The sequence below is a fragment of the Diabrotica undecimpunctata genome, chromosome 3, assembly GCF_040954645.1.
Source record: "Diabrotica undecimpunctata isolate CICGRU chromosome 3, icDiaUnde3, whole genome shotgun sequence".
Taxonomy (NCBI): domain Eukaryota; kingdom Metazoa; phylum Arthropoda; class Insecta; order Coleoptera; family Chrysomelidae; genus Diabrotica; species Diabrotica undecimpunctata.
The window spans coordinates 113,801,392-113,826,503 of record NC_092805.1 but is presented as its reverse complement, the minus strand read 5'-3'; the positions used below and the strand labels follow the sequence as shown (position 1 = coordinate 113,826,503).

The window sequence follows — 25,112 nt, the reverse complement described above, 5'->3', positions numbered from 1 at the left end:
ATCGATCGTAGTCTTTGGAATGGATAATGCAAAATCATTATTGCTAAACGGATAAAAACCGTAACTGAGTTTACATACAATGGACACAATGGGTGATAGCAATAATGCAAATATAATAGCCACCAAATAAGCTTATATAATAGAGAAATTTAGAAACAGTAAGCGAATACATCTACCTGGGACAGATAATGAAAGATAACAAAGAAAATCAAACTGCCAAAATTACCAGAAGAATAAGGTTAGCATGGGCAGGATTTGGAAAACTGAGTTGGATCTTGAAAAGCACTAAAATAGAACAATATTTGAAAACCAGAATTTACGATCAGTGTATCCTCCCTATACTCACGTATGGTTCACAAACCTGGACACTCACCCAGTCTAATATGGATAAAATAGTAAAGGCACAAAGAGCGATGGAAAGATCGATGCTCGGGGTGAGACAACAAAACAAACAAATGGATTAGAAGCAAAACCAAAGTAAAAGACGCAGGAGAACATGCTGCCAAATTAAAATGGAGCCTCGTAGGACACAATGCCCGACTGAAGGATAAAAGATGGAACCACGAAATACAACAATGGAGACCATGGTTAGGAAAAAGAAGCAGAGGAATACCGCAAATGAGATGGGCTGATGACATTAAGAAGATCGGAGGACAAAATTGATAAGCAAGTGGCGCAAAATAGAAAACACTGGATTTATTTGGGGAAACCCATGTCCAAAGTTGGATTACTTAAGGCTGAAGAGAAAGAAGAGAATAGAGAATATTGGAACATAAGAGATTAAAATGAACATGCAGAATAAGATAACCCAACGGTTTAAGGAGGCATGCTTGCTGTTTAAGTTACTGGTCTATCTAAATTGCTACGCTGAGTTACGCCCGTCATATCAATTTCGGTTTATTTGTTTTTGTACTAATCCTAATTTTATAAAGTAAATAACCCAACTCTGTATTTACAGCTTTTGATGGAATCGACAGCTTGTTCGGTAGTTTTCCAATTCGTCCCCGAAACATCCGATAATAGTGAATATACTGCAAAGGTTCCACCCTACTACGATAAACTCAACTCCTGGCTAGGACAAATCTTGCAATTAGACGCTCCCCAAGTACCGATCGACATTTGCGAATTGGAAAATATCGGAGTGGTCCTACGATTCTGTCCATTCGAAAATGTTTGCGGTCAGCAGCCCAATCTAGAAGAAATGCAAGCTTTTATAGTATGTTTAGAGCAGCAGTTGGTTATTTTGAAGGCGACGGTGCACCATAGGGAGAGCTTTGTAAAATTGGTGGAAGTTTCACCGGTGCTAAAAATTGTTGATCTACCAGATTGGGCAGGTTCGTAAATGTTTTTGTTATTTAATAATAGATCTAACTTATTGACGCCAAACATTAATATAATTATAAGTTTTACAAACTTAAATATAAAAAGCATAATCTATTCCATGACATAAACCTATAAAATCAGACGTTTGTCAGTTATATACATAATATTTTTTGGTCTTCTTTTAAGTACTATCGAAAAATTTCCAGTTATGTCTACACTTTTAATAACTCTTAAAACTATAGCATACTGTATATCTTGTTATATTTATTCCTTATACCAAGCTTTGGTCTTTCCCTTGTTCTATTTCTTATTGTCATTCGTTTGTTTATTTCGGTCGGCATTTCATCTTTTTCCACCCTTTCTTCATGTTTCATTTAACGAAGCCATCCTATTTTTATGAATGTTATGATATCCTGACAATGAAATATTAAGGATGTAAAAATTTTTACATACGTAAGATCCCTAGTTATGTCTGATAACTACGTTGCAAGAAATATGATAACCTATGGATAATATTCATTGCTAATAAATGTTATCATGGCTTTATCAGACAACTAAGATCAGATAAGGTAAGTAATATTCAACATACCTTTTTTAAGGGTAGAATTACTAATCAAAATTCCAAGTGAACTTAAACATCATACAATTTTAAACCCAAGATACTCTTGGTAAAACTCGATACTCGATAACAGCAACTTTAGGTAACAAATTAATAGTTTATCATATTCTACCTTGAATTTAAATGGTGCCTTTCTTCAAAATCTGCTTCTTTTTGGCGTTTTTGTCCTAGTATTCGTTCAATACAACATATCAATTCTTTCGGGATTCTGGATTTTCGAGTCTTCTCTGAAGATGTGGTAAAATTAATTGCTTCGCTAACTCCTTTGTGTAGTTTCACCTCTCCGTGTTTTTTACCTGTAGTGATTGGTACACAACATGCGAATTAACAGCAGCTATATCAATGATGCGGTAAAAAACAGTAAGTAGCCATCGGCGAGAACGACGTTTAACAGCATATTTAGCACACTTGGCATCTAACGTATAGACAACTCCTTTCATAAGATTATAACGAGCTATAATCTCTGGTTTTCCAGTAATCTGATCCGTACTTATTGAATGGTGCATCGAAGAAATAAGTAAAACAGCCTTCGATTTTATTGGCACATGGGAAATTAGAGTTAAACGTTTCGTAAATCCGTAAGAAGTCGAATTTACTTCCCTGCGTCGGTGTGGCTGGAATTCCGGAGGGATTTCCCGTTTATTTTTCTTAAGGGTTCCCACATAGGTTAACTTCTTTACTTCTAACTGCTGTACTCATTCTATATAACTAAACCAATTATCGGCTGTAATATTATACGGTTGGTTCCATAAATAGATTTAACAAGCAGAAGAAACAGATTGACTTGGTTTATTCATCTTCTTTTCTTCCTCAGATAACCCTGTTCCGTCAGTGTCCTTGCCTCCATATATATAGGCATTGTATAAGTAACTCGTTCGTGCATAAGACAGGCACATTATTTTAATGTCATATTTCACAGGCTTATTAGGCATATACATCTTGAACCTACACCTTCCCCTAAAGCCGACCAACATTTCATCAATACAAACACATGTGCCTACGGAATACAGTTTTTGACAATTTGATATAAATATATTAAATATGTTACTAATGGCTGCTGTTGGATCTATCTTTCTTCTTTCCTCTCTATCCAGGGGGTTATCAAAACGTAAACATTTTAGAAATATTGTAAATATTTCTTTTGACATAACACATCTGAATATATCCCTACCAGTGCCATCTGTAGCAAATATAGAGTTTATATCTTCGTCATTGGATTTGAAAGCTGATGTGTATAAAAGCAATCCCAAAAAGGCTTTTAGTTTTGTTTCATCAATTTCATTTAGTTCTGGTCTATTTATTTTTCTATAGTTTTCACGAATTGCACGTAATTTATTATATGTCCATTAAGTAATTCTTGTATTATATCCCCGGAAATAAGACAATTAAAAAAAAATGATAAAGTCTCGTTTCTTACAACTCGAAGAGCTGGTAGTTTTGTTACAAGATTGTGTAACGCAGTTCTTACATTTTTTGAGGGTTCTGTAGTAGACCACTCAAAACGATTTTTGCTGTACACATATGACATTAGTAGCATTTGAATCCTATTCGTCTTCAGAACCTCCCGATTGCTCACTTCCGGTGTCGTGTTGACTTTCAATGCCTACTTCTTTGCTTACATCGTCAATATCACTATCACTAAAATATTCAAAATCGCTAGGTACTTCGTCAGCCCATTGAGTTAAAACAGCCTCAAAATCATAATCTGAAGGTTTTACAGATTTGCGAGTAAATTTAGAACACCTTGATGAACTTGCTGCCATACTAATAGCGAAAGAATACACTGGACTGCTTTTAACTATAGAAACGTAAACACTGACATACGGTACGAGATACCGTAAGAAAATTTTACGTCAACGTAGCTCAAAGACTAAACACCCATACTAAAATTGCAGCAATTGGGAGCGGTTATATTTACACACCACTTGAAGGTACACAGATGGTTTTCTAGGAATATTTTATAAAACACGTTTTACAACAAAATATATTTTCGGCGCGGTATGGTATACACCGGTATGGTATACCGCATGTCAGTGGTTAAGGGTTAACGAAAAATCTATGCTACAAAGGTAAATTCACGTCAAGAATTGAAAGACAGAATTCAACGACACTTTAATGCCACCATAGCTTATTCCCAACTGTTTAGAAGATTAATGCATTCTTTAGAAAAAAGTATACTTGTGTATTCGTTAAAACGGAGGACATTTTGGACACTTACTCTAATTGAATTTTATTTTATGTTTTTGCTCTTTATTTTAATTTTCTTGTGTTTTTTTTTAATAACTTTATCATTACTTCATACCGGCATCGGTTTTTACTTCATAATTTGCAAATCAAAATATTCCGAAAACGGTACGCAGTATCGAGTTTTACCAAGAGTATCTTTTTGGTATAAAATTGTATGATGTTTAAGTTCACTTGGAATTTTGATTAATAATTATATTCTTAAAAAAGTTTGAATAATAGGTACTTGATATGAACCTTGTAACTAACAACGCCTTCAATGAGAGTCAAATATAAAAACAAATTTATGGGATGTATCAGCTTCCAAAACATATTTCTATGAAATTTCATTACAATGTTTAAAATCCAGTAGTTTCGGCAAAATTGTAAAAAATGTGTACGCTCTTTATCTTGAAAACGGATGGAGTTATAAAAAATCAACAAACTCAACAAACACCAATTATTTTTAAGTTTTTAACCTATCCTAGATACGATGTTACCTTTTTTGAAACACCCTTTATATTGTACCAGTAATCCATCCATCAAGTAGCTGCTCATTCACCCGTCTATTTATTATGGTCCGTTTACCTTACTTTCAACCATGTATTGGTTAGAATTCACATTTTTCACTCTCCTGGTTCGTATATTTATGTTACAAATTGGTGTCTTGAATTAAAAATCACATAATTTATTATATTTACTGTAAGTTCGTCTGGAGATTGCCAGGTGCTGTTTTGTTTTTTTTTTTTTCGTTCGAAGTACATACTGGCTATAACCCTAATAAATTATATTTCTAGATTTATTAAGCTATTGCCATTATCATTCGATTGCTCCTGGTTTCCGATTGCATTCTATATTTTTAATAACCTATAAGGTTTGTTATATTAATATAATTTATTTAATTCTAAATAAAAATTATCAAAACTCTACTCGTTTTGGCTTGTTAATAGATTGATATCAAAATATCTTACGACTGATTTTCTTTTAGGTCTAGGGGGAGTGCGATATTGTCCAGAAGGATGGGAACAATTATTGACTGACCAAGCTAAAGAAGAACTTAACCATCTTAACATGGTTCTGGTAGATACTCTTCGATCTACGGATGCAGCATTTTCCTTGGGAGAAGGAGATAATGGTTTGATGTGTGTACGGTTCGGCATGTTGACTCCAGAATCTGATGTCGAAAAATTGTTAGATCTTGTTGTAAAAGTAGGACAATCTGTAGAAGAGAATTCTAGAGTACTTGATTCCATGAGTGAGATTGTCAAAAAGGGTAAGTATAAATCAAAGGGAAGAATTAAAATGACTCTAATGCATTTTTTTATTAGTCAAGTTACTCAAATTTAATATGGGGTGCTTACTTAATATGTTATAATTTGATTGCTTTAAATAGAGTCCCGTGTTGTATTGTTCATTAGCTTTTTTTCTTGAACTTGGTTTGCTTTATAGAAGTTTTCTATGTTAATTACTGTAACATTTATGACCAATTATAACATTTATGAATAATTATTTTTTGTTACTGTGGTTTTTTCCAACGTCTTCAATATTAAAAACAAATCCATCTGTGAAAAATTGGCTCTAAACCTCTGTTCAATATATGCAATGTTTCTTTTAAATAAGGTACATTGGGGTAAGCGGAAGCAAATCTACCGGGGTAAGAGTAAATAATTAGACTCGATATATAATACAAAAAAAAATTATTTTTAATAGGAAATACATTACTTAGCCCTACATCAAATGTAACGTTAAATACTATTTTTTCTTTTATCTACTGTAGGAGAGGGTAAGGGCATACAAATCTCATCTTCATTGATTACGCTTTAATCTTCTACAACAGGCCAATGAAATGTAGATGTCTTACTAATTCGCCGACAAAATCTTGCCTCTGAACACGATACTTTTTCTTTTAGCTGATTTACATACATTTTAACCTGTTTCTTCTGATTGAATTTAACCACAATCTAATCACCCACGTTTATTTTTGTCAAGTGTAGCTGCATTTGATTGAGGAACTTCATCTATGGTAGAATTGCTTGAAATACTTTGTTTGTCTTCAATACTGTCGCCATCACTGTTTTCTTTAAATAAAGGTCTCATTTTCGTCGATTTTTCTGCTTATTTTTATTTTTGCTTCGAATATTCTCTTTTTCTGTCTCGTCATCTTCGCTACTATTATCTTCAGCTATTTTTATTGAAATATTTTTTATTTTGATGAGTTTTTCAAGCCGCTGGTTTTGGATTTGTTCCAGTTTAGCAACAGCGTCTTCTGCAGTGGTCACTTCTGCACCAGCGCAGATTTTGTTTCTTCCGGTGGTAGTTTTTGGTGTTTGTTTTATTTGCTCCAGAAGCAACTCTAAACATTTTCTGCCGATGGTTTAAAGATGTTGAGGCTCGTTTTATTTGCTCCAGAAGCAACTCTTTAAACATTTTCTGCCGATGGTTTAAAGATGTTGAGGCTCCGGCTTCAGACACACTGACTTTGTTTGCGATTGTGGTTGTTGTGGGTACTACGACTGTTTGTGGTTGATCTGCTGCATTATAAGTGAATGCAGCTACATCTGCCTGACGTTCTTGACAAGTGCACCAACGTTTATATGTTTGTTGTTCATAACGTTCAACAAAAATTTCTTTTTGAAATAATTTTGAAACATTTCTGAGTCCCACACATTATTTCCTCTTAATACAATATGCGGTGGTAGTTTTCCCGCCGCGCTTGCATCTAGCGACACTGCTGTTCCTTTTGGGCTAAACATTTTTTATTCTGTTCGGATTTAAACAAAAACTAGTTTCATCTATATTGTAGATAGCTGATGGAGAAACACCTTCTATGACTTTTTTAAAAGATAACTGATAATTAATAGATCTACACTTCTTTTTCTTGCTACTTCCACTATTAGTGGCTTTTTTGACTGAGTTTAAATTTTTTTTTAAATCGCATGAAATAGTCATTACCTGGTATACCATCCTTGAATAGAGTTTAGATCTTATTCTCGTTCATATAACGACCTATAAGTAATCACACTTTTTTCTTGGAGAGGTCAAACCCCCATTTTTCCATTTGCAAAGGTTATTAATAGGCTAGTATTCAATAGGTGGAACCATTTTAAAAAATAGAGTTTAGTAAAATAAGCGTTAGTTCTACTTGACCCAACTTACACTTACTTCGGTGTACCTTTATATATATATATATATATATATATATATATATATATATATATATATATATATATATATTCATGTTGTTTGTACTTTTTTTTATTACGAAATGACTAAGAAACCAAACAAAAATAAATATTTCAATAGTATCTGCGGATATTTTAATAGCGAAAAATTGGTTTAAAGTTTTGAAATATTCATGAGTTGTTAAGAACATAAAAGTTTCAAATGGTTTCACAGTAATTTTTGCGTTTTTCTCATGAGTTTTATGCTTGGATTTTCCAAATCTTTTTCATTGCATTAATGGCTTATCTATCAATTTCCTAACTTGATTTAATTTAAACAATCATATCATTAACAAATATTTCAGGTATTGAAACAGCAACTCTCGACCTCCAAAAAGAAAATGAAGAACGATTATGGCAGGAAGGTATTGTGCGACATATTCCGATCGTAGGGACATTCGTTAACTGGTGGTCGCCGAAAACCAAAGATGCCGGAGGAATTCGTGGTCGCAGCCTTAACCTTACACAAGGCGTTGTGGAATCGACCGAAAATATCTATAAATACCACATGCAGATGGGGCAAGGTATAGCTCCTGGAGGAATTACACCTCCCACTCCACAGATACAAACGCCTATTGGAGGAAGCCATTCTAGATCTAGCAGCCATGCTTCTGCTTCGAGTCAACAGTCTGCTATTAAATTGGATAGTTCTGTTAAATTGGATAGCTCTGCCAAATTGGATAGCTCTGTCAAAGTGGATAGTTCTGTCAAATTAGATAGTTCTGTCAAATTAGATAGTTCTGTCAAATTAGATACTTCTGTTAATGTCAAACCTGACATTGTAAAATCTGATGGAGTTGTTAAATTGGATAGTGACTTTTCTAATTTAAATTTGGAAAATAACTTGAATAAAGTCAATAGTCAAAATAAGGAAGTTGTAGAAATTAAAGAGAATAATATTTAATTAGGTAGTAGATTTAGAACTTTTTGATAAAAGTTGTTCGTGAATAGTTTGTTGAAACAGTTAAGCATATTTTATTTTAATCAGTATTACGCAAGCAAAAAGTGAATTCTGTTTTGGGTTGATAATAATTATTTTTACTCTTGTTTGTTTAAAATGTTTCAAACTGTGTCATTTGTGAATTGTGTATTTTCACATTTTATATAAGAATACCATATCGGTGCTGATACGTTTAAAGTTTCAGGCTGAGATGTCTTGATATTTAATATATGCTGATGATATAGAAGTACATATGTACAGTCAGCAGTTCAGATTATCACGCAACATCAATATAATGATATTAATGACAACAAAATAATACTGACATATTTATTGGCTTAAATTGATTGAATCTAATCTAAAAGCCCCATAACCCATAACCTGAAGCTTTACTAGCATAAAACGATTACTATGCGCAATAGTAGAAACGATCCCCTATCACGCTATTGGGCAAGAATTACTAGTTCACGGTTGGTTTTAAAATAGGATTGTAGAGATATTGTGAATGGGCGAAGTGATAAATTAATATAGACCTCTTAAATAAACAGGAAATATGAAGAAAATGGTTAATGTGTAGACAATAAAACTGCTATATCTAGGGTACATTATATGTATGGTTAAGAGGTACAGTATTCTGTGAGAATAAAATATTCGATGAAGGCAAATATTGTGATTACGAAAACTATCACTCACAGTGATCTGAGTTAGAGCGCAAGGCAAGATCTAATGTTTTTTGCTTTGACTTTGGTAAAGAAAACAAAACTGTTATATTTAGAGGCAAAAAATTAAAAGTGAGGGTAAATATTCCTATTATGAATATCTATATTTTCTGTGAATGCTTGTTTATCTCTTTTTGAAGATTTTGTGAATTTTTAGCGCAATTTGACTGACTGCTTTTGTTGAAATTAGTGATCTGAATGAAGTCTTATGTCTATTACTTAAAACTTGTCGACGCTGTAACAAGATCTTTATGAGTCAAGTGGGTAATACATTCGACAAACGGGCTTTGTGTGAATTGTCCATTATTGTAATAGGGCAAGGTAACTACAATGTATATTTATCATATATAACCTGTAAGCCCTACGATGGACAATAACATCCATAGACATATAATACAAATAGACTGACTGCTGCAATAGAGCTGCGTTCACCCCAGTGCGGCAAAAAAACTAAAGCAAAGCAGTCCTTGCATATATTTTTTCAACGGGCCGGGTTTATCGACCCTGGTCGATAAACCTGGTAGATTAGAAAGAGATGCGGGGACTGCTTTGTCTCAGTTTTCTCTGTTGCACTGGGGGAATGCGACTGTATTGCAGCGCTCAGTCTATTTGTATTATATGTCTATGATAACATCCTGTCGAACCGTAAGTGTCATTTTTGTGGGTTAAATCTTATGAAAGAACCTAGAGCCACCTTAAGTTTGGTAATTTTACTTCACTTATGATACAGTGTAACTAATGCTCCCAAACACGCATTACCATTGCAAATTTTGTATTATTTATCTTTAAAATAACTTTTATCAAATTCTTACATCTACAGCACGATATATGCTACTAAAATAAAGGATTATATATTTTTCTTTTAATTTAAATTTCGTTCAGTAACTTTTCTGATAATTAAGTGTAAAAATAGTGTTAGGCCTTTAAATTATTCAACACGCTTTACTAGAGACTGAAAGAAATTGAAGTTTTGACCTTTTGAAAGAATAGATTTCAATATAGCACTAGTGTTATTCCATTGATGCCCACCGACTACCCGAAAACCAATCGTAACTAAAAGCTTTGGTAATGAGTACTTGTAAACATGCTCTTTATTACTTAAAAAAATAGTGGCTATAGCCAGCTTCAGGAATGCTGTTCTAGAGCTGTTCTGATGCTGTTTTAGAGTGAAATATATTGAATCATTCCCTCATCTCATTACAGGGTTACCATAATTTCGCACATTTATCTGACTCACATGTAGTATTCTGGCAACGTTTTCTGGGTTTGATGCTTTTTTTTAGGAAAATGGGTTGAGGGATCAATGGGTTGAGGGTTGAGTATACTCTTTGCTAGCCCACCGACGATTTTACTTTGACTGGCTTTGTTGAACGCTTGGCAGTAATAGCGAAAAATATTTAAGCTAAGATCGTTAGCTAAGACTAAGACTAAGCCAACACTGTTACTTTTGCCTTCCTTTTTGCACACCAACGCTTCACTTGTGCAATAGGTTCTCTTGTATTATAATATTGATATTCATAGGCTCTTTGTTACAAATAATGAAACACTTTATCATAGCAGTAATCATAATATTTTCCATTTTCACGATTGTTTTTTTTTATCTCCTAGTTTTTAATTTTGAGTCTATGTTATTGGAGATTTGGGTATTATGGGATTGCCCCAAAATATGACTTATGAACTTTGTCAACAAATAATTTTTAAAAAATTGTTAAGTTTTTAGTCCAGCAAGCTTCGTTTGAATTCTTTCAAAACCGTAGATGTTTACATTTACCTTTTTAGGACGCCATTTGGGATTCTCAGGCTTATTCAGCTGATTATTTTCCGACGATTGGTTCTTTTATGTTTTTTTACTTAATTCTTTAATGTTTGTGTAATTACTTGCATTCTGTAATCTTCTCAATTTGTACAATGAAATGTTTTACTCGGTTTTGTCCAGTTTGTCCTCATTTTCAAAATCTCAAACCTCTTTCCGTCAGTTTGATAATTTACATTTGGCGGAATGATAACAAAGCCTACTTCTGCATTGTTGATAACTGTTATATTGTCTAATGCTGCTGCAAGCAAGATATCCTGATCCACGCCTATAGAGGCCAGTTACAACTCACCCCATACTATCTACTACTCGGAAGGATGATTTCGATGTGTTCCTGAATTTTGTGCGCCTTTTTTGTGTCTTTGAAAAAAGTCTTCAGAGGTCACAGATATACATAACAAGTGTGTGATAAGACATACATAAATAAAACTAATTTGATGTATTTAGTAAATATTCTTTAAAATACACCGGTCACTTCCAACTTTGGTTTATCAAAACTATCAAAAATAATACAGTAAACTGTGATGTGATCTAAAAGAGTAAATAATGCTAAAACCCTGTGTACTGCAGATGTTGAAATATTCACCAAAAGATGATAGTACTGTTGGCGTTAATGGATTATTGGCCATAAAATAAATATTCTTTGCAATTTATTTATTATTTACAATAGTAATTATTTTTACACATCAATATATAAAAGTTACTGAACACAATATATTTTGTATATATAAAAAATCATATAAAAAGTGTCATCGAAGATGTTAATATTGTTTTATTTATTTCAAATTATGTTATTTGAATTGTTATCAGTATTTATATACTCTAATCAGTGAAAATTGCTGCACTTATTCTTTTTTGCTTCTTTATTTTTGAATACAAAACCAGGCTTATACCAAAAAAGTGTGAGTGCTTTCATATTTTAATACATTTTATGTTAATATGATTTTGGTCTTTTATTTACTTAAAAACCTTCCCCGTGGATCCTGAATATGACTATTAAGCAAGATTTATAGACTACAGTGAATTGCAACAAAAGACAACAAAAATTAAACTGAATGTATCAGCTATCATGGAGTGATTAACATTTTGCACAGACAGCACTTATTTTCAACTTGATTTGATCAATGATTTTTATAATCAAAATTTTGAATTAACCGTGGACTCATCCTTATATCCAGTATTAGGAGATATATTCATGGAGGATTTCGAACAAAACATTGTATACATACAAGACAAACAACCTAAAGTATGATGGAGGTATGTAGATGATGTGTTCTCCATTTGGCATCATCGACTAGAAGCATTGAATAAATTCCTGATGGACATCAACAATAACGAAGAATAAATCAAATTCACCATGGAAAAAGAAAACAATAATTACTTTCTTTTCAGGATGTGCTAATCACAACAGAGGATACAGGATACGCAATCAAAGTTTATAGAAAACCAACTTACACCAACAGATTTAAATTAGCACTCAATTCCAAAAAAGGAATAATTAAATTATATGGTAGAGTCCAAAACACCTGCTTCAATAATAATAATAATAATTTATATGTGGGAGAGACCGCAAGACCACTAAGTGTCAGGATAAACGAGCATGAAATATACATAAAGAACAGGGACTTTTATAAAAATCACAGATATTCAAACATGCCGGGTACAATGGAAAGATGCATCAATAATCATGAAAGAAATAGACATGAAAAAGAGAAAAGTCAAAGAAGTAGCCCTAATACTCCTTGAAAAAAAATGTATAGCAAACCCATCAGCAAGATGTAGCAAGCTTTGGTTGCCAAGGCTGAAAGGAGAAATGAACAACAGGAATATACTAACAACCGATGAAGAAACTCCACATAGTCTTCAATAATACACAAAACACGAACTCTCAAACGCTTATTGCACATATTAATAGTGCAGAACACTTAGAATAATCAGAATTTGAAGTTCCATAGGGCAAAAATCCACCCTAATATCTTTTCAGCATGGCTGTTGCTTATAACACCTCGGCCAAGTTTGTCAATTTACAATTTTGTGAAATGGCACAACTTCTGTAGCTACCTTGGTGGTTATACACTCTTTTTAACAAAATTCTTAAATCTTTTGTTGAGAACGATTTTGGCGGTGGAAATCGACACGTCAATTTTTTTAGTTAAAAATTTAATTTCCACAAGGAATCTAAGTTCCTGTAGTTTGGCTGTATACCATATATAACAAAATTTTTTATTAAAAATCCTTTATAAAAGGTATATAATTTAAAAGACCCAATCGGGCTATATCACAAAACGTTTTCGGAATCCACGTTCCATCATCAGTGCAACTAAAAAGTATATGTCCACTTAATTAAAAAGAACGTGAAATTTAAATTTTGACCAAGGTTAATACAAAATGTGGTTAATACTTACTAGGTGGGTATACATGTATTAAGCCACTAATATGTGGGTAGAAACCCGTTAAAATTTGTTTTATACATTTGGTTTACATTATGTTGTGATAAAATCTAAGATGTCAAAGTTACCAGTGGATTTGGTAACATGGCGACGTATGACTTCTTGTGAAGTTGCTGGTCCTGAGACGATGTGTCTACGAGGACCTAATGAAAGCAACTGATTGAAAATGACAATCTTGACAAGTTAGGACGGAAGTCTGAACAGAGCAGTCAGTGTAACTTTTACATAGGGCATGCCGCGGAAGCCTAAGAAGTCACGCAGTGGTGAAAACGCCGCTGCGCATTCCCAAAGCTTCGCGGAAGACGCCTTAAGACATCTTAAGGTCGCTATTATAGATAAGGTAAACCCGTATGGAAAGGTCGCTGCCGACCGGGCGAACCTTATTAAACACAGCCTGATCGAACAATTGGACAGAGCACTCTTGTCCACCTCCAGCAGCCAGGTAAAAGCACCCACTTTCAAATCGTGGATTTACTCGGGTGAGACGATGGGGCGCTTGCATGACTGGAAAAGGTTACAGCTGATCTCAAACCATGGAGGGAAGCATCACTGGCTGTTGTCAGTCAGGATAAGCTCCCAAAACTTACCAAAGCCTCTATATGGATCCCGGAGGATAGCATAAATTAAAAACAATTCGTACTAACTTTTTAACTATAAAACTTACTTTGTAACTACCAAATTCTAATTTGTGGGCCTCTCGGTGACATGTTGATCTAGATCTCGTGTCTTCCAATAACGTCACTCCATAAAACGCTGAACTGCATATAATTTGCTCGTCGATTTTTCACTATAATGCGTCTTAATGACCTTCGATCTGCTTCTGGTATTTGGCTTTTTCGGACATTTCTAGGTTTTGTGACGACCGAACCTGTAGTTCTGTATGTTCTGACTATATTTCTTACACTATAGCGTGACAATTCTAACATATTCGCGATTTCCGAATTGGATTTTCCAGAATTAAAAAATCTAATAATGAATTGAACAAATTTTCTCATCGATAACTTTACCTCGACCCATTGTACAAACCACAAACAGCAAAAAGCTTTACAATACTACAAAATACATTTGACATTAACTGACAATATTATTGTTTTGATGTCATTTTCCATAGCTACCTCTGGATTTAACGTAATTATGAAAAAATCAACGTATGTTGACATAAGTGAATGCATAGCCAGGGTTTAGTAATTTTTTTATTGTTGAAAATAAATAAAAAACCATAAGGGTAATGTTTTTAATAAATAATAATAAAAATGCCATATTAATTAATATGGCAATTTATAAAATCATGCAGCGTATAATTTGTTTATGGTAATTGACTTAAACTACAAATTCTCTATACTGATATGAGAAGAGGCTCATAGATGCATGCTACATAATACACTTTATAATTATACTAAATATAAATATAAACCATCTAATTTAACTTAAACGAATACAATGGTCAACAATAAGCGTTTTATTTAAATCTTATATTTTCTTTACAATCTGGCATCAGTGTAGAGGTTTGAATTGGAGATAGGGCAGATGAAAATATACTTGAGTAGAACTCTGTATATAATTAAATTTCTGATAATAGTTTTTGAGATTTATTACTAGAAACTGTCACCTGACGGCAGATTAAAAGTCAAAAACTTCTCTGGTAAAGCTTGCCTAAGTATTCTTTTTTAAACAATTGTAGTAGTATAAAATCTGAATTAATCTGCAACTTAGGCAGTGGTATCTATATTATGATTGGTCGCTAAATTTTACTCCACGCAATAACGAAACGAATAAATAGTCATGTAACTTATTATTTATTATAATTTATACTATTTTAAAATTTTTCGTCTTACATTATTAAATAAAATTTACACTCTGTGTCTTATTTTTAATATACAAATAAAATAAATCTATTGACTGACACGAAGTGTTAATAATAACTTTGGAAAAATTCAGTTTTTTTAATCAAGATTACAAAAAAAAATTACATCGTGGCGTTAACTAATTATTTAAATTTTAATTATTGTCAAAAACCATTGCCAAATTTTTGGCGCTGCTTTGAATAGAGCAAAATCTAATAAAGTTTTCTGGTTATTTTTAATTAATTAACTCAAATGAGTTTGTTTCCTCTTCACACTTAATTTTTGAAACCTAAAAAGAGAACTATTTATTTAAGCACTAGTTTTGGACAGCACACTCCAGCATATCTGAAAATTAAATAAATAAATATTAGTTCTAAATATTTAGAACAAAAATAAAGATACTGAATGCGTCATTGCAGATCGACCTTGAAAATTAATGAAAATACTTACTTGTTATCTAAAGAACAGAAATATTTCTCGTAATCTTTAAATGTTGGTAAAAATACTAATACTCCTGGACATTCCTTAAGTAATACACAATCTCCAGTTTTATTGTTATTTAATGGTGTCACAGGACAGTCCACAGATGGTATTCCTTTAGTACTGTCGATTTTGTAAGACCCTGCAAAAATATATTGGATATATAATAATTTACTAAGACAATTTTTAAATATAAAATGTAAAAAACAAGAACTTTATGATCATCAAAAACTTGTAGCTTTAAGCTACGCGCGCACTTGACCAAACCGGCCGGCATGGGAACGTATCGCTACATCCCGAATTAAGTGCCGTAACGAGCATTCATTGGGAAAATCACGTTAGCTCAGTGGATTTATATATTACATGGTAGATGAATCCAAAAATTATTATTGTTAGTTTGTTGTGTAAGGAAGGGGAACAACAAAATAAACATACAAAGAGATAGCGTAATGAATGGGTGCATGAAATTTGTAACAGGCGAAATTTGCTACTTTATTTAAAAAGAAAGTTATTCTTTGTTATTTATGAATTTATTATCTTACAAAAAGCTAAGTTCCTACTACAAAAAGGTCTAACAATTGTAAATAAAATTAGACTAGTACCGACTTGAATCAATAATATTGTAATATGTTAATATTTTTCACGTTAATAAAATGGAAAGCTGCAGAAAGTATTCAGAAACGATAAATGCCTGTCACTGGAAAAATCTCCTCGTGGGAGCTGCAGATACTTTTACCTTGAGGAAAAATGTTCAGAGCTCTGTCCAAGTTAATCCTCTGGTTGTTTAAAGACGGACTTTAATATTCTTCTGCAAGGTATATTCCTTTAAAGAAAGAGCTTCTAGAAAACTAGGGATTAAATCCTTTTTTCATGAGTGTAATGAGCTTTCTTAAAAATCAAAGAATGTAATGATTAACTTTGTCCAAGAATCTTCCTCCCTGTCTCTACAGCAAAAGATAATTGATGATGAATCATTTCTCCAACCCATCTGTACCAGTATCGGCCTTAGTGGTAGTGACACAATAAAAGTATTACGAGTTGATCTGAAAGACATCTGAGGATATGGCAAGACCATTAAAAATTATTACAAAAAACTTTATTATAGTAAAAAATGCTATGAGGTATAAAAATATACTCTCAGTTAGCATAAAAATGATTTTGATAAAACCACGAAGGTGCGTTCTCGTGAAGAAAGTGCTAAAATTAATTGGGTTATATTATAATAATTAATATACAGGGTGTTACAAAAAGTTATGTCATAAATTAAATCACGCACACAAGTACACAAAAAAAGTTACACCCCTTGAAGTTACAAAATAAAAATGATTTTTTTACATTATCTCCTAAACTACTTGACATTTTGTAATAAAAATGGACACGTTATTTCTTGTTCTGAAAGCATTTTTCATAAAAAAAAAACAACAAAATCTAAGCGCATAGAAAAATTTTAAGGGGGGTGTGCAGCTCTAAATCCACCCAAACTTTTGAGTACGTTCATATCAAATGAATTTTGTGGCATCATTAGTTTAACACATTATTTTTATTTTTTTTTTTTGCCACTTATCACTTTTTTCAAAAAACAGTTTTTATTGAGTTACGGCCCTTTTCATTAACCTTTAAAAAATTACGTGCAACTAAATAAATGGCTTAAATGAATTAACAAGTACAAAAAATGTCTATAACCCCTATAAATATGATATTACAATAAATGTTTAAAATGACCGCCATTTTCTTAAATACACATTCGGTATCGTTTTAATAAGGAAACCGAATGCGCCGAAAAATCATATTTTTCTGACGAAATTGATTTGCAGCTTCAATTATTCTAACCCTCAATTGTTGTTCGTCCTCTATTGATACAGAATACACTTTCTCTTTCATAAACCCCCAAAAGCAGAAGTCCATGGGGTTAAGACCTAGACTTCTGGGTGGCTAAGAAATAGGTGCGTCACGACCCCTTCCAATCCACCGACTAGGATACTGCCTGCAAAGGTATTCCCGGACTTCCTTACTGTAATGCGGTGGAGCGCCATCTTGTAGAAATCACATATTTTGCCTTATTGCAATATTCATTCAAATGCTCTTAGAAATCGTTTGCCAAGAACTGCAAATAATTATCACCATTTAAATTGTTGGGAAGAAATACTGGGCCTATTAGATTGTTATTCAAAATTCCTGCCCAAACATTAACTTTGAAAGTCCTATGGTGATGAGTCGTTTTTTTGGCGTGAGGATTTTCGTCGGCTCAAATGTGCTCTTTATGATGGTTTGTTATTCCATTTCTACTGAAGGTAGCCTCGTCGGTAAACAAAATATTTCTAATAAAATTAACATTTCGAGTGTTTTCCATTAACAACCAATCGAAAAATCCAATCCTTTTAGGATAATCTTTAACCAATAACTCTTGAACCGTTGTTAAGTGATAGGGTGTAAGCAGCTGATCTTTCAAACGCCTCTAAACCCTTACGTGAGGAACATTTAGTTGAGCAGCTATTACCCTTGTACTTGTTCCAGAGACCTCTTCAATGATTTCTAAAATATCTTCATCAGTTGCATCCATTTGGACGACGACTATTGCCAGCAACTTGCGGTTGGAATGTACCCGTTTTCGTAAACGACGATTAATGATCAGAAATAATCGTCTATCGGGTGTATTTCGATTGGGGTATTTTACTGCATAACGCCTTGCGGCTGCTGCACTATTTCCTTGACATCCACCTACGATATTCCCGATAGTTTATTGAAATCATAATTTAATCTGATCCAACTTACCTAAAGTTAAATGCATATCTGCCATTTTCTGAAATGTGTAGGCCATTGTAATATCAAAATTTTTAATATTAATCTTATTCACACAATAAATGATAGCTTCAAATTATTGACTATTATTGATGAAACTGTTTGTAATTATTGTATCCGTAGAAACTAATTGTAATTTTGTGGCCAACTAGGAAAAAACTAGTTTTTCGAAAAAGTGATAAGAGGCAAAAAAGTTTTAAAAATAATGTGTTAAACTAATGATGCCACAAAATTTATTTGAATTGAACATACTCAAAAGTTTGAGGGATTTAGGGCTGCACACCCCCCTTAAAATTGTTCTGTGCTCTTAGATTTTGTTGTTTCTTTTGCATGAAAAATGCTTTCAGAATAAGAAAGTAACGTGTCCATTTTTATTACAAAATGTAAAGTAGTTTAGGGGATAATGCAAAAAAACAATTTTTATTTTGTAACTTCAAAGGGGTGTAACTTTTTTTGTGTACACTTTTGTACTAAGCTAAGTTGGATCCAATCAATTTATTTTTGTCCCCGAAATGCGTGATTTAATTTATGACATACCTTTTTGAAACACCCTGTATAAATAACATTTCAACATTAGCAAAAATACGTCTTCAAACTCAAAAAAAACTGAAATCAACTAAACCTATTTCACTTTATTATCAAAATATTGTTGATATGGGTTCAAGGCTTGGGTTACTTTGCTTAATTTTGCAATGAACTATAACGCTATAATTTTTGACTTGGTTATAAGAAGCACTATGATAATGCGTTATATGCTATAGGATATAGCACAGTTTAGCACAGACGAGATTGTAATACTATAACTATTACCAAATCTACAGTTGGTGCCATGGTTCTTTACCCGCGCGTCATTAATACCTGCCGAGATAAAACAGACTTTTTATCTAGCATCATTGTCTTCCACGCACGAAATTAAAGACAAACCAGCTACCGCCTGTTATTAAGTAAAGACACATGTTATTTTTATGAACGCTATAGACTCACTACATCGAAGAGAGATAGGTACAAAAAAGACGCTTAGGACATTTTCAGATTTTTTAACTACAATTTGTGATGTTTCTGGTTTGTTTACTCGTGGTTCTCTCGTTAGATTTTTTCTGCTTTTTTGTCCTGTTTTTGCAGTTAGAAGTTATTTATATTACACAAATAGTTATTTTCACAATTTATATTGGACTTTGAAATGTTATGGTAGGTGTACTTTATTTTGCCATTAATTTGCATACAAAGTTAACTTTATTTACATAGTTAAGGAATGGTTTTGTTTAAGTTTTCGCAAAAGTGAAAGGAATGACAAAAAGAAAATATTTTATTGAATTTTTTTAGATTACTTTGGAAAAACTCTTACCTCACAAGAACAAGAATTCGTTTTAAATTTAATCGACATATCATATTTATATCGAGATAGAATCAATAACAAAATATTTATAATTAGGAACTTTTTATTTTTGGTTTTTTTTTAATTTCGATTAAAAATATTGATAATATTTTAACTTTGTTAAAAAATCCTGTTTTATCTTTTCCGGGAAAAAGCAGACCTCGTTTAAAAACGAAAACTACTGATTTAACTAAGAGAATTAAAACGGCAATTTTAAATACAATATATAATATGTACCAGGATAGTAAGTAAACCAAATGATTTGCGGGCTAAAGAAATTGTTTCTACAAGTAAAACATCCTTGAGTAGAATAACGTATGGTCCTAAAGTTTTGGGAAAAATTTCACCTGGTCTGATTGAGAAGCAAAATGCATTTAACAAAAAAGGCCATGGAATTGAAATGTCATCAGTTATTGACATTTAATAAACAAAGCAGAATATTTTGGTTTGTGCTCTGCAAAATGTCTTATAAAATTGATATTCGTCGAGTTGTTTATAATATGGTTGGGCGAATGTCGAAACGAGATATTGTTTATATTATTTATCGAGATTAAAACATAAGCAAATCGACAATTTATCGCACAATCAGAGAATGTGAAGAAGGGATACCATGTGTTAACTTGCGTAAAAGTGGCCGACCGCGGATTTTGAACCATATAAGAGAGGCAAGACTGATTGAAGCAGCTAAGAACAAAATCGGGGTCTCACAGCGAAAACTGGCCAGAAGATTTCATGTTGGAAAGACTACAGTATACAGGACCCTATCGAGTAACAATATTATCTACCGGAAAAGATGGAAAGCTCCAAAATACACAGAGGATCAATTAGAGAGAATTTCGAGATGTTGCCGCGCGTTAAGGCGAGTGCATTTCGTCAACAAGTTGATCGTGATGGACGATGAAAAATATTTTACTTTGTCCAACTCTGAGATGAAGGGTAACGATGGGTTTTACACGAACGATTACGAAAATGTACCTGATGAAATAAAATTTAAAAGTAAGAAAAAATTTGAGTACAAAATTTTGGTATGGTGTGCAATTTCTGAGGCTGGGTTTATCTCACAGCCCTACATTGGTGTTGTTCGAGGCGAAGCCTTAAACGCAAATATTTATATTCAAAGATGTCTCTCTAAATTGCTTCAGTTTGTGAACACACAATCATGCAAATTATCAAATAGTCTGTTGACCAGATCTTGCTTCCTGTCATTACGCGAGGATCACAAGGGACTGGTACGAAACTAACAACATTACCTTTGTACCGAAAGCAGACAATCCCCCCAACCTACCTCAGGCTCGTCCAATTGAAGAGTTCTGGGCAATATTAAGTCGGAAAGTCTATAATAACGGATGGGAAGCGCAAAATCAGGAACAGTTAAGACGCCGCATATATAAAAAAATTAGAGAAATTGACGCCGAGGTCGTCCAAAGGATGATGCAAAGTGTTAGGGGAATTATTAGGCAAATCGAAAATAATGGTCCCTTGTCTGGCATTTGAATTTTGATTTAGAATAAAGATAGTTAAGTTAAATTGTTGAATAATTTAATAAAAATATAAGATTATTGTGGTCAGAGTTATATGCTTTTGAAATTTTTCCCAAAACTTTAGGACCATACGTTATTAAAATATTTGGGCTTTAAATTTAAAAAAGATGATCATCGAAGAGCTTTAATAGAAAAAACTCATATCGCAGTACAACAAGGGTGTTTCTTATGTAAATACATGGAAAACAGAAATAGTACATATCCACGAGAATCTCACATTCCATGAAATTCTTAAGACAGGTCTGTAACACCAAATCTCGAAGACCTCGAGCTTTCTTAAAGAATCTTCTATTCGGGCCTCTACTCCATACGACGACGGAGAAAATACATAGCATCTGATTATAGATATTTTGGTACCAAGTGGTAAATCGTGACTTATGAAAAAAAATTTTTGAACTATTTTTTTATATAATTTCAAAATACTTACTATTTAAATGGGAATAAGCCACAATTAAAGGTTAAAGTAAGTTTATTGACGTTTCAATTTCCACTTCGGAAATCGTTCTCAAAATTCAAACATTAGTACTAATTACTAATAATAATACTAATACTAATGTTTGTATTTTGTAAATAGTAATTACTTTAAAATGCCACAAGAAAATAGCTTCAGAACAAAATTAAAAATACTTACGTCCTGATATCGTAAGTGTCTTATTTGCAGTCAAAGTTCCGTTTAACCAAGGTAAAGCTGTAAATATATCATTAGGATCATCATCGTTGGTAAGTGCTTGAGGTATTGAAGCTAAAAAATATATAAACAAATATTATTTTAGAACAATTTATATCTAAACTTAAATAATATTAAAATAACATTTCTATTTTAACTCAGGTGTTATTTTTTTTAAAGTTAACCAATCTTGACCTTTAATAATGTTTTTAATTATCGTAAAATTTTGATAATTTCGTGAACAAGCAGAAGAAAAATGCTTCCATATCAATTCTCATCATTAAGATTAACGTTTAAGGCGGAATTAATACATTAATACGAGGAACATTACAATTATTGTTTCTATTATGTAAGGTTAAGAATCCAATGATGAAATAAGCTTTTGCATGTCACTGAAAACTATCCTATAAGCTTTCTTTATTCCCTATACATTGATTTTTTCATTAATTTTGATATCTAAATTCGCTTCAAAGTTATGAATTATTGAATAAATCAAACTAAATTAAATGATAATATAAAACGAACGATTTTTTAGAAAGCAGTAAAAAAACAGTTAACCAATTTGTTAATTTCTGTTTTTTAAACAATTAAAACAATTCATATATGCCAAAATATTTTTATAAAAAAAAACAAGAATTGATGGTAAAGGTGCTGAAGTATTTTGGGACCGTAAAAGACGCTGAAAAAACTTTACGACTTGAGGATTTAAAAAATATATATGCAAAGTGGTTTATTTGAAATAACAGAGTTCATCATATTTCCAGATAAACCGAAACTGTAAAAACAATGTAAGTATTAGATCAGCCGTATTTGCAAAACTGTCACAAACAAAAAATTATATAAATCGCACAAGCCCTTTCTATGATAATTGCAGAGTTTTATACTAAAAGCTCACTATGTGTAAGTAATATTACATACAGTTCAATTTATCATTCTCTATTTTATAATACACTGCGCTCCAAAATTAACGCATAATTTTAAAATTCTTATTTTGAGTTATACTGAAAAAATTTTTGTTTGTTCTTTTCTGCTTTATAGTTGTTTTAGAACATCTTAAATAAAAAACTTTTCTTTTTTACAAAACATGTACTGAAATTAACAATATAACATCATAAATCTAAACATCTAAACAAACAACTGATCTAAACAAACTAACATTATAAATTAATGACGAAATTGAAATTTTTGAAAGTTGAAGAAAATACTAGTACCGTGTACTAGTATCGAGTATTGCCTCCTCTGGCATTTATTACTGCTTGACAACGATCTCTCATACTGAGAATAATCGTTCTGATTTCTTCTTGATCAATTTGATCCCAAATTTCAACCAACCGCAAAAACAGTTCATCTAATGTGTTTGGTGCATTAGGTAGTTGTCGTAGTCATCTGCCTATGATGCCCCAAACATGTTCTATTGGGTTGAGGTCAGGACTTCTGGCAGGCCAATCCATGGCAGGAATTCCAACGGCCTGACGATACTGCTGCACAATTCTTGCCGTGTGTGGCCTGGCATTATCTTGCATAAGCATGAAATTATCCCTTATAAATGGGGCAAATGGCACGACATGCTCTTCTAAAATGTCTGTTATATACCTCTGCGATGTAAGCCGACAGCGATCTATTCTAACTAATTCCGTACGAGCCTCTAAATTAATCCCACCCCACACCATTACCAAGCCGCCGCCATACTGTACAGTATATACCTACGGTGTTACACTGTGCGTTGCGTTCCTCAGGTTTTCTATATACTCGGTTTCTACTGTCATCAGAAAAAAGACAGTACCTGGATTCATCCGTGAACAATATTCTTCCCCAATCGTCATTATTCCAATCAACATGTTCACGAGCAAAATGCAATCTTTGCCTTCTATGGTCTCTGGTCAATAATGGGCCAATTGGTACCCTTCCAGGGTGTAGGTCGTTTTCGGCAAGTCTTCTTCTAATCGTATTTTGGCTGATTCTAAAGTTATAACGATCCAAAAATTCATTTTGTAGAGAAGTACTGGTAACAAACCTTTGTTTCAATGTACGAAGTGTCAAAAACCAGTCTTAATTAAGAGTTGTAACCCTTCTACGGCCTTGACCGGGTCTTTTCGAGTTACTTCCAGTAACAGAAAAACGTGTTAACACTTTTGAAATGGTTGGGGGACAGAGTTGCTCGCGTCCGTGGTCTATCGCAAGGTACGATCACACGTGTCCCCTGGGTAACGCTAAATGAGCAGCAGCGATTCGTCGTTACGCGCGCTGATCCATGAGTGTACGAATCCCTACTCGAAACGGCCCTTCTCAGGGCAGCGACGCAGACCTCAAAGTCATCTTCTGGAACGCTGGAGGTCTAAGCAACAGCAAGTTTTTAGAACTCAAACGAAGCGTTCTCGAAAAGAACGTTGATATATATGTCATTGTAGAGGCAGGAGCCGCTACAGACACACCTCATCTCTACTCTACAGTTGGCTATTCAACCCATGTGCTGAAGAGGAGTCGACAAGTAGCGTCAGGAATTATCATCGGAATCAAAACCCCTCTAGTATGCAAGGCTAACATAATCCACGAAATGCAGGATAGAGACAAACTGGAAATGTTTAAGGTCGAAGTCTGGAAAAACTCAAAACATATCACCCTTTTCTTACTATACAATCCGCCAGATAATATACCTGCATTGGAATTGGTAGAGCAACAAATCCAGCCAAGTACCATCATAATTGGAGATTTCAATAGTCCATCCACGAGATGGGGCTATTCTAGAACCACCAACGTTGGGAAACACCTCGAGGACTTCCTGGATACCAACTATCTCGATGTAGTGAACACCCCACCTACGTTCTTATCGTTTACAGGAAGTCAAACAAGGTCCGATCTTGTCGTAACGCACCCACACATTACAGGGAAGATCAGTGTAACCCTCCTGGACGACGCAGCAGGCTGTGGTCACCGCGCTCTGCTAGTGACATGCAAACTGGCAAAGGACAAGAAAGCCCAAAATCGCGCCCCACGCTGGAATTTTAAAAAGACGGATTGGAAAAAGTACAGGGAATGCACAAATGAAGTCCTAACTCAACTAACACTACAAGAACCAGAAGAAGCAACAAAGAAAGTAA

General features: G+C 33.3%; 2 protein-coding genes across 3 annotated transcripts in view; one reads left to right on the top strand and one right to left on the bottom strand.

The window, feature by feature from the left end:
• The window catches only part of LOC140437249 (pyridoxal-dependent decarboxylase domain-containing protein 1-like), a 46,113-nt gene extending 34,365 nt beyond the window's left edge, over positions 1–11,748 (top strand). The window contains exons 8-10 of the mRNA XM_072526659.1: positions 959–1,334; positions 5,154–5,438; positions 7,692–11,748. Of these exons, the coding sequence (XP_072382760.1) occupies positions 959–1,334; positions 5,154–5,438; positions 7,692–8,290 (1,260 nt within the window). The 3' untranslated portion in view covers positions 8,291–11,748. The remainder of the gene's footprint in view (positions 1–958; positions 1,335–5,153; positions 5,439–7,691) is intronic.
• A 3,337-nt stretch (positions 11,749–15,085) lies between these two features.
• The window catches only part of LOC140437250 (inter-alpha-trypsin inhibitor heavy chain H4-like), a 57,190-nt gene continuing 47,163 nt past the window's right edge, over positions 15,086–25,112 (bottom strand). For both annotated transcript variants that reach the window (XM_072526661.1, XM_072526660.1), the window contains 3 exons: positions 21,979–22,089; positions 15,603–15,774; positions 15,086–15,497 (listed from right to left, as the gene is read on the bottom strand). In XM_072526661.1, the coding sequence (XP_072382762.1) occupies positions 15,458–15,497; positions 15,603–15,774; positions 21,979–22,089 (323 nt within the window). In that variant the 3' untranslated portion in view covers positions 15,086–15,457. The remainder of the gene's footprint in view (positions 15,498–15,602; positions 15,775–21,978; positions 22,090–25,112) is intronic.